The 10856-nt window shown below is 39.0% G+C and overlaps 1 protein-coding gene across 16 annotated transcripts in view; it reads right to left on the minus strand.

Moving 5' to 3' along the window:
• Nucleotides 1–10137, minus strand: part of LDB2 (LIM domain binding 2) — a 398203-nt gene extending 388066 nt beyond the window's left edge. For 3 of the 16 annotated variants that reach the window (XM_054553762.2, XM_024245842.3, XM_003776431.4), the window contains exon 1: nucleotides 9555–10079. In XM_054553762.2, the coding sequence (XP_054409737.1) occupies nucleotides 9555–9686 (132 nt within the window). In that variant the 5' untranslated portion in view covers nucleotides 9687–10079. Of the gene's footprint in view, nucleotides 1–9554 lie in introns of all 16 variants that reach the window. The other 13 variants (XM_009239820.3, XM_054553761.2, XM_063723334.1 and 10 more) reach the window with 11 other exon arrangements.
• Between the last annotated feature and the right edge of the window lie 719 nt (nucleotides 10138–10856).

Genomic DNA, 10856 nt, shown 5'->3' on the forward strand with positions numbered 1-10856 from the left:
TCGTCATCATCATCATCATCATCATCATAGTTCCCAATGATGTGGCACCTATCATATACCAGGCATTATACATGCATTTATTCTTTACTTCGCAATGTAACTCTCAGGCTAAGGAAACTGAGGCTCAGAAAATTTAAGAAACTTCCTTAATATTACACAGCAAGTAGAAGACAAACTCAAGAGTTTGGACCCAAATCTGTCTTACTATAAGTCATACTGAGGTTGAAGCCTTTATGTTCAAGGCTGGTCACTCTTTTCATTCCAGAAGAAAAAACTATTGGTGAAAAAAAATGTTCATATTCCCTAACCAAAAGCTGCACACATACACAAACACAATCTGATTAGGACAAATGTCTCTCTCTCTCTCACACACACACACACACACACACTCACACACACACACCAGTTAGCAAACACAAAGTTATTATAGACCACAGCATCATATACTGATAGAACTTCCCATATTTTCTGTTGTGCAAATCACTTCAAATAAGCTAATTAATGGCGCCAAAAGCACTTACCTAAAATGCAAAGTGCTCCAGGAAATGTAACATATTATCATGATTCATACCGTAATTCATGGCTGTGGGCTCCCAGGTAGATATATAGAGAGAGAAGTAGCAGAAATATCAAATGAGAAAAGAAACACTAGGATAAGTATAAATATTTTTAATCAGAAGTCAGGAGAGTCCCAACAGATTTGCGCTATCCAGAGGGCAAAATAGTCAGGTCAACACTCCCTTCATAGAAGAAATTTTGTTTTCTCAGGGCTTCTTTTTCCTTTGGGCTGGATGTGCATTCTAGCAGTGAATGCTCACTGGGCTATTAGGCTCACAGATTCTTCTCCTACTGGAACTGTAGGCAATTGTTGGTAAGACTCGGGGAAAATTTTAGCGTCAGGATGGCCAGTGCTGGAACAACTTAATTTTCTTTATTCAATAGATATATTTTGCACATCAGCCATGTGCTATATAGGGCACTGGGGATGCAGTGATGTATAAGACAATCAGGTCCCTGCCCTCATGGGGCTTATATTCTATCAAGGACAAGCAAATACTTAAGAAATAAACAAGAAGCAAGAAAATATAGGCTTCCGATAATTCCTATGAAGAAGGCATGTGACAGAAAGTGATTGGGGTTTAATTTTAATTGTTTGAGGAGGGGCTCTCTAGGAAGAGAACATTTAAGTTGCTCAGTACAGGACCTCCTAATTGCTGGGACTCTTTTCCTTTATTGTCCTTCTTTTCTTTTTCTAATTGATTACCTGCAAATAAAGCCAGCACTATGCCAAATCCTAACTCAACTGAGGTCTCCTAATACTTAGCTGAGTTATTACAGAGAAAGCCATATATTTGGTGTTCCCCGACCGAGGGCAAAGGTCCTGCAGTGTGAATCAGCTTGGCAAGCTAATGGATACCAGGGAAGCCCTCTGTGGCTCCAGTCCAGTGAACACTTGGTAGGAGATAAGAATGGACCATCAGGAAGGAAGAGATCAATAGATTCTTAAAACCAGAGTAAGGAGTTTAGAGCTTGTTCTAGGTTTGAGAGGAAGCAGGAGAGTCACATGATCTGATTTATGCTTTAAAAATATCACCTTGGCTGTTTGTGGGGATCAGATTATAAGATGGAAAGAGGGGGCAGGGAGTGCTGTTAAGAGGCCGTCCTGATTCCAAAAAGAGAGGCTGGGGGCTTGTAATGTCACCAGAACAGGACAGATTCCTCTTCTTCAGAGGGGTCTGCCAAATCCTTAACACTAAGCCTCCTATTTTGAACTGGAAGACTAAAACTTCCAATTAGGCTGGTCCAATGTGGTCCTAATGTGAGAGAAGGGTGTGGCCACCAGGGCCTTCAGGAGGAAGTGGGCAGCTGGGAGGCAACATCCCTTTACCAATATGCTCCAGGACAGCCCATACAGTGAAAAGTTAGATGATCCAGCCCCTGAGCTCTCAAATCTCAGGATGGCCACGCATGAACTGAGGCCTCGGTTACTTGTCTGGTAAAGGAGAACCAGAATGCGTGCATCTCAGGCTTTGGCGGTGGATCAAATGAGGAGATCTATCTTATCTTCAACAACTGGCAGGCATTTACTCTAACGACAATGGCTTTGCAGGTAGCTAAAGTGGTCTGCAAGGGTAGGAAGGAAATATCACCTCCCATAAAGAACTTCTGCAGACAGACAGGATGTGGGGAGACTGACTTCCTCTCAGGAGTAGATTAAACTAAGATCCTGAGAAGCCAAACATGTTGGAAGTTCTTTCCCCTTTATGTCTTTATTTTTCCTAAGATTCCTAATTGATTACCTGAAAAGGGAGCCAATACTATGCCCAATTGGAATTGTAATTTAATTTCCTAACATTTATTATGGTTATTGTTTCCACCAAAAAATGAGATAGCTTTTATACTCATTCACTACTGTTTAAAACAATAAAAACACCATCTTTCCCAGCGCACAACTAAGAAGAAGTACTGAATGGAAATTTAAATATTTTTAAGTAAAAAAAACCTTTTAGATGACTATGCATTATATTCTATAACAGTTTCAATCACTCTTCAGATAAAGTGGGAATCTTAAGTATTCTTTTTTTTTTTTTTTTTTTTTTGAAATGGAGTCTCGCTCTGTTGCCCAGGCTGGAGTGCAGTGGGACAATCTCGGTTCACTGCAGCCTCCGTCTCCCGGGTTCAAACAATTCTCCTGCCTCAGTCTCCCGAGTAGCTGAGACTACAGGTGTGTGCCACCATGCCTAGTTAATTTTTGTACTTTTAGTAGAGGCAGGGTTTCATCATGTTGATCAGGCTGGTCTTGAACTTCTGACCTCATGATCCGCCCACCCCAGCTTCCCAAAGTGCTGGGATTACAGGCTTGAGCCACCGCGCCCGGCCTTAAGTATTCTTTAATAAGGAGTGTAATTTGGGTTTTTTTGTTCAGTAACCAGGGTGTATTTTCCATCCCTGTATCCATCCCTTGGAATTTCACTTGGTCTCTTTGGAAATTAAGTCAGGCAGTTGAGACACATCTAGCAGAATCAAGTTAGTGAATGGGATCAATTTCCAAGCCACCTCCAAAGTCAATTTGTCTTAGAAAACAAAAATGAATATATTCACATTAAAAATTTCTATAGGTAAAACTAGGTTCCTAGCTCGTGTTTCCTATTTCCAGAGAGGTGCTATGGCAGAGTAGTTACAACCTCTGAAGCTAAACTACCGTCCATTTGACCTTGGACAATTTATGTAACCTGTCAGTTTCCAGTTTCCTCATTAGTAAAAGTGCAGATGTTAGTAGATATTAGTATCATATGATGTGATCATGAGGGTTACTTGAGCCGACATACAAAAAGCACCTAGTATTAATACTTGCCCAACAGACACTGAAAACTCCATAGACGCTATTCTATGACTGCCTTTCAGAAAGGTGTATATACCTTTCACTACAGGAATATGCCCACGATACACCGTGTATTAACCCATCATGGCTCTCTATTGTAAGTGTGGTTTGTATGTCTCCCCTCATTATCAAACTGTAAGCTTCTAGAAGACAGAAAATATCTTAATCATGTTTATATTTCCAGACCCTGAGACTGTCATTGCCTGAAGTATGGAAATTCTTGAAGGAATGCCTGAATTTTGTTTTAAGCATTAATAGTTGCCTAGGTTCAAATGCATGCTGCCAGAATTTAAATTTAAAAAAAAATCTAGGCTCATATTGATTTTTAAAAATTTAAAAAGAAGGAAAACGCCTTGTCAGAAAATGATGAAGGTATTTGTAGTATCTACATCCTTTGGACATTTTTTTAAATGCTATGTTCTGACACTTCAAAAAGACATTGTTTTCCCAGGTCAGTTATATTTTGAGGCCCACCAACCAAATCCAAATAAGTAAGTTTATGAATTTTGGTCTTGATCATTTATAAAGTTGGATGTTTGGGGTTGTTTTACGTTTTGTTTGCTTGTTCAGAAAGCGGGTGCTCTGTGTTCCTCATGAAAAATGAGTTAATGTGGACAATTGTAATAAAAAGAGATTTATGGCCCTGTTCTCCATATACTTTAAATTAATTTCTTTCTGAACCCCAAACAAAAAGCTAAATGTTTAAAAAATGCATAGCGTTTAAATCCTACATCATAATTTACACATCAAAAAGAGAGAAATGTAAATGTGCATTGATTTTAGGCTGATAAGAATCTGTGTTGAATGTGAGTTGAAAGTTCTTTTTTTTTTTTTTTCTTCTTGGCCTCCTATGAATAGTTAGTTTGCAGCAATTTTTAATTAAAAACAGTTCCCATAGTAAGAAAATGGGGGGAAAAAAAGCCTTCAAGAAAATAAAATCAGTATAAGAGTCCTGCAATTTGTTTTCTGAGGCCATGTAGAGATCTTGAAAAATAAGAGAGTTTGGAAGTTCTCATTTTTAAAACTGCACTTTTGGTTTCATTTAACATTTTCAAAATAGCTTTCCTTTCCACCACCCAGCCCCCTCCCCCACCTCACCAACCCTCTTCAAACAACTTGCAAAGTTCTGTTTTTAACACTGAAAATCATTCATATATCTCAGAGTAGCAGCAACATTTTTCTTTCTAAATTTCTAGGGGGGAGAAACCTCCAAGTTATCACAAAGCATTTTTTCTTTTTCTCCACCTATCCAAAATAACTAATCTCATTTTAACTAGATTCCATCTGAACATCAATGATACCAAGCTATTCCATGAATAAACATGATGTTACAACGTGAAACCCTGTGACTAAAGTATATAAAAATGTAGCTGAAAGAAAAGAGGACTAAGAATCCCCCTCCTCCCCACCCCCTCCCCAGGGAGTTTTAGAGTTGAGCTGAGAAGGGGTGAAAACCAGCAGATTTAAATTTCCAGGTCTTCGAACATTTGTAACCTTCATATTAAATCCTGTAAAACTAAAAACTGTAATTCTAATAAAATCCTTGTGCGTACGGCTTCCGATTGTAATCACAGTTTTCTCTTTTGGAAGAGGATGTGTAATATTGATAAAAGAAAAAACCTCAAAACAGGAAAAATATATAACGGAACTCACACTTTTCTGGTGTTTATGGTATTTTTTTTTAAATTATCATGGTGCCAACATGAAGAACTATATATACTTAAAAATATCTTCACTTAAATGCAGACATTTTTGGTCATTTGAATGAGAAAACAAGGTATAGAAAAGTTATCTCCTCTAACAAAGATTTGTGAACTTTACTTGATAAACTTTCTTAAATTTTATAATAATCGAACATTAGTTAAATCCCTTCACTTACAATGATGTCCACTATAATGCTTCTCATGTATTTTACCTATATTTTCATCTCACGGCTGAGACCTAAAAATGAAAAAATACATAGTTTTTGCTTTTATTGAAGCTTTTCACAGAACAAATTCCGAAGTCTTCAGAACATATTTTTATATCCTATCTGACTGTATTGTGTGTGCAATGTTAAAACTATATAATTGTGCGGTTGTATTCTTCCAAAATACATTTGGCACTGCCAAACCATTCAAATACATGAATTTTGGAACACATTGGGTCAATTTTTGACAGTATACACAACAGAAAATGTAAACTCCTTTCTGCTGCCTCGGAATTACAGTGAACAACAGTGATGCCAACCTCAGAATTTTTCTTAATTTCATTTTAAAGGGTAGGAAGAGCACCCACACATTTCTTTATTAAATTCCACTGAGATTCTAATGTTGAAAAAAAAATTTATTTCCCAGAACAGCTAGCAGCATTTAAAATATACTTTTGTTGCTGTTTGCTTTTTAATGCATGCCTATTCCTTTACAGAGAGGTGAGGTCCTGTTAGTACTTAGTCACTTGCTTTCCTTTGCCACAAAGATTATGGAGCTAAATGACCTCACACAAAATAAATGTGGGGGTGTGAGATGAGCACTTTAGGGAGAGTGAGAGGCAGAGGCCCAAAGCTGCTTCAGCTCAATAGGAGATACCAGGCCCCAAAAAACTTCAGAATTGTATTTCTCAGGGAAGGTGCTAATTTAAATGCAATGGTTTTCAAATTCTCTCTTTTTGTCTACTGATTCATTGATTGGCTAGTCAGCAAATGTTTAATGAGTACCTACTTGGTCCAGGAACTACTTGCTCTAAGTGCTAGCTTTAAAACCAGACCGGACCTTCAAATTTTCTTCACCATTACCCAATTATTTTATTATTGGATGTGTAATATTGATAAAAGAAAAAAAACCTCAAAACAGGAAAAGTACATAACGGAACTCACACTTTTCTGGTGTTTATGGTATTTTTTTTTAATTAGCATGGTGCCAACATGAAGAACTATTTGTGATTTTGTGATTTTGAATTAAATAGCATGAGCAAAGAAATAATGTCTGCACTCTTTACTTCATAATACTTTCTCATGCTAAAAAAAAAAAAAAAAAGAAAATCTGAATTTTCAATTAAAGGGACACTGTTGGTAATTTGCAAATGAGGAACCAAGACCCATGCTAACTAGTTTGTAAGAGTTAGAAATAATATTAACTCCCAATGCCATCCTCTTTAAACTAAAACTTGCCAGCTTCTGAAGAACTTCGATTTAATTTAATTGGAAGAAACGCATCGATCCCCATGAGAAAATGCCCTGGGATCAGCCATGGAAGGAGAGTAGGTAAACATCATGGTTCTTTACTAATTTCTTTCCATATAAAAAAGGAGGTTTCTAGGAAATTTCCAGAAACTTGATAACAATTTCTTCATCACATACTGATTTGCTATATATTTTTTTTCTAGCCAGGTCCATGTTCCAAAAGGGGTGAAGACTTGAGAGTATTACCCGGTGGGGTGTGTTTGTGTGTGTGTGTGTGTATGTGTGTGTGTGTGTGAGAGATATTAGGACTTAATGAAATAATACTATATACTATAGGAGTGGGACCAGAAGAGAGAGAGGAAGAGAGAGATGGAAGAGGGATGGGTGAGTCAGTCTTGCCCAAAATGGTGGTATGCTTTGGCTAAATTCTCAAAGTAGTCACTCAAAGGCATATTTGATTTTGCATGTGAATAAACTAATAACTCTTGCTGAGTATCAGTGTATTTTATCCCAACCAATCCCTCTCCAGAACTCAGAGCAGCTTTATCATAAATAACAATTATTGGTAAAGGTATAGTGTAACTTTACATGAAAGTTGTTTTTTTCAAAGTACTTACATCATGATCAAAATTCAATATTTAATGTAAATATTTAAATATCTTAGCAATTATTTGATTCTCTCCCCTTTTCATATGAAATAAAAAAAATGTATGGCATTGCGTTCATGACAGTATTTACTGCTTAGCAAAGAAAAAAAGAAGTACTGAGGCAATTATTTGAATAATTATTTGAAAAATTATCTAATTAAGGAGGGAAAAATGTAAACGGTTAGCTGTAGGACACACCAGAAAATAGTTCATAGCACTTTACTGTTACAGGCAGGGAGGTTTAAAAAAATCTTTAAGATTTGTCATAGCAAGCTTTCTTTTCTTGGTTCTTGAGCTATGAAGTAGTCTTTTTCTACTCAGAGCTAAATCTTTAAAAGTAATAGCCCATAATCCAAAAGTTAGGAATTCCTGAGTTTAGCTCTCACAAAAAATAATGTGCCATCTTTGCAAAGCATACTGCGAAAGGAGGTCTTTTCGAATGTCTTGTCTCAAATGGGAAACAAACCTGGGACCATATTGAATCCTGCAGTTTTGTTTTTTTTTTTTTTATGAGGGCAAGAGTAGGGAAATCTTGCAGATAAGTGTCATAGCTCAGACCTGGCCAAGTGCTCAGTAATGGGCAGGAGGGCAGGCAGATATCAGAGAAAGCTGCCTGTGTTCCTAACACAGGAGGATGGAGAAGAATCTCTGCAATTCCTCAAAAACTTTCTAAAATGTAAGGTGAACAGGTCATTTTTAAATATTGTTGCTGTTCAAGAATTGAGCCATAATGGTCCCTGGCCTCTTTTTTATAACTAATCATACTTTTAAAAGACTATTTTTTCCAAATTTGTATTGCAATTAATGTGTGCCTGAACTATAAGACATTTTCTATCCTCCTAATTCTGAAAGCAGCCTGTGTCAACCAATAGTTGATGCAGAGATTTAAGATTCCAACACGCAGTTGCAAAGATCTGAAGGAAATATACAAACTGTAACACACACAAAGCAACATACACAAAACAGCAAGCACAAATATCAGTCACTGCCAACAGTTCACCATCCTAAGCAAAACATAGTTTGCACTTCAATAGAAGCTACTGGCTTCTAGAAAGAGCAAGAGTACCAGCAGTCATATTTAGCATCTATGGTATATTAACATATAAAGAAAACAGCAGTCATGAAAGACAACCCAGCTTTTAAAATACATATAAGTCCTTGTCCAGCAGTTAGCCAATCAGAAAGCAGGTCACATCTTGTTAGCTGCATTAAATACACGAAACGTCATGAATTCTCTATGGCTCTGTTGACAATTCAAGCAAGTGTGTTTTATCCTATAATACAAACTTAATGGAGTCCCTTCCTAGAGTTAAAAGTCAATCTTCAGTCTAAAACTCCACCAAAGCTATTCCCTAAAAGCTCTTTGGCATAAATCTTCTGGTATTTGTACTCTGCAGAGAAGACTAAATTCCTAGCAATTTCCACTTCCTAAAGTGACTTTGGTGCACCTATAACAAACTCCTTTTCCGAACACTTCCACACAAAGCCCCAACTTACAGGCAGATGGACAATCCAGCAGCAAGACCTGCCAGCTGAGCTAGCACAGAGAAAAAGTCAACTGACATAAAATATTTAAATTGCAGGAGGCGAGTCTGGAGTTTTGCATTTAAAAAGTTCTGAAAGTCCTGTTCTCTCTGCTCCCAGAGTTGCTGGCTGCCTAGGAGGCTGAGTCTCCCTCTCTCAGGCACAAGATCTCAAATACGCAAAAACTTGAGCTGACTTGAAAGCTGAACCAGCTCCTGTCCTAAGGTAGAGTGATCGGGGGCACGGCCGACAGCAATAGGAGAAAGTCTAGAGTCCCCTTGCCCCAAGCAACTGGTTTCTGATTTTAACACTGAAATATACAAACATGTGTCCCTCCAGGGCTAGTTCTGAGAAGTAGGCACGGTTACTCTTCTGCCCCTTTTTACCTCGATTTTGGTGACTTTGAAAAGCAAATACAGGTCAAAGCAGACTTCCTCTAGGATTTGTAAAAAAAAAAAAAAAAATACATATGTACACACATATAGCCAGATGCAAACAATCACAAAATTCCTTGGAATTATATCTCAAGAAACACCAACAAGACTGACTCAGAGCCTGTAAAACACCAGAGTTCTGGAAGAGCAACATTTCTGGAAACCCGGCATGTGAATCAAGTGCTGCGTTGTCTCAAGATTCCGGCAGAAACTGTCCTCTGCTACAAGAGTTGCTGTGCCTGGAAACCCAGCGTCCAAACTCGTGGATTCATCCTGGCGCTCATTTCCACGTACGTGGTAGTATCAAGTGGGACACTTCCCATACAATTCAGCCAGAAACCCTAGGAAAAGCTCATGCATAGCTTAACAAAAATACACAAACACATCCCCAAGGTTGAAGTACTTACCTCTGTGCGAGACTGCAGTCTCTTGTTCATCTCATAGATTCGGTACTCTGGCTGTACCATGTATGGTGTATGCCTCCTATAAAATGGGCCGAAAGGAGAAGAATAGAAGGGGTCATGTGGTGTGCTGGACATCTTGCCTGCTTTTCGAAAATCAAGCTAAACAGAGTATCAGTAACGTCCATGCAGAGCACATGGGCTGTGTTCTTCCCAGTACAAAGTAGACGCACGCACACACGCTCACACACACACAGAGGCAGGCAGGCAGGCAGGCTGAACACGCTAGCTGGGAACTGCTGTCGGAGCCCTCTATAGCAGGAGAGGAGAGGGAGAGGAGAGGAGGGAGGGAAAGAGGGAGGGAGGGAGGGAGCACGGGAGAGGAGGGAGAGGGAGAGAGCAGGAGCTCCAGAGAGGGAGGGAGGTTGGTATGGAGGAAGGGAGGGAAGAAGGGAGGGAGGAGGGAGGGAGGGAGAGAGAGAGAGGGAGGGAGGAGAGAGAGAGAGAGAGAGAGAGAGAGAGAGAGAGAGAGAGAGAGAGAGAGAGAGAGGAGCTGGATAGCTTTAGGCACCACTGCTTGTTTTTAAAGAAGCAGTTTGTGGAGAGGTCATTTCCTGTCCACACTGTAGACTAGTTCACAAATATAATTCTCCTCACAGTCTGACAAGAGGTCTAAGGTTTGGTTTTAATTTTTTTCCTCCAGCCAGGACCCTTCACAACCTGATTGCTAAGCTTGTTAGCATAGAGGTGGTCTAACCGCTACGTGAGCCGCTCACCCCTGACAACCACACTGTTGTAATGTATCAGAAATGTTGATTACTACAAAACACAGAAACATGGGCACTGTGGTGCCCCGAATTGGGACCGGTGATTCACTCACATGCAGAGATTTATTTCAGCACTAATCTCCCTATGTAGTTTTGCTTTACTTGCTGTTGTTCCAAGGGTTGTTAGAGTCTTTGCCCTCCACTCCACCTCACCCCCATCTCTCCCCACTCACCCCTCTTCCCAGCCGCCTCCCTCTTCTCCCAAGACTTCATTCAGGCCCTTAAGGTGCCTGGGCATTTTCAGGTAAAAACAATCGTTCTGAATGTGGAATGTATAAAATACACTTAAGGAGAGCAATGGTCTTTTTTCCTAGGAAGGAAAAAAAACAAAAAACAAAACAAAACAAAACCCAAAGCAGACCTCCCAATAAGACAGGAAAAGCAAAGAAGGAGAAAACTGCCACAAAAATGACCATGGAAAATTTGGTTGAAAAGGAAATTGCAAATAATTGAATGGATCATCCCCAGATAACATGTCCAA

This window comes from Pongo abelii, chromosome 3, assembly GCF_028885655.2.
Source record: "Pongo abelii isolate AG06213 chromosome 3, NHGRI_mPonAbe1-v2.0_pri, whole genome shotgun sequence".
In the NCBI taxonomy this organism is placed as follows: Eukaryota; Metazoa; Chordata; class Mammalia; order Primates; family Hominidae; genus Pongo; species Pongo abelii.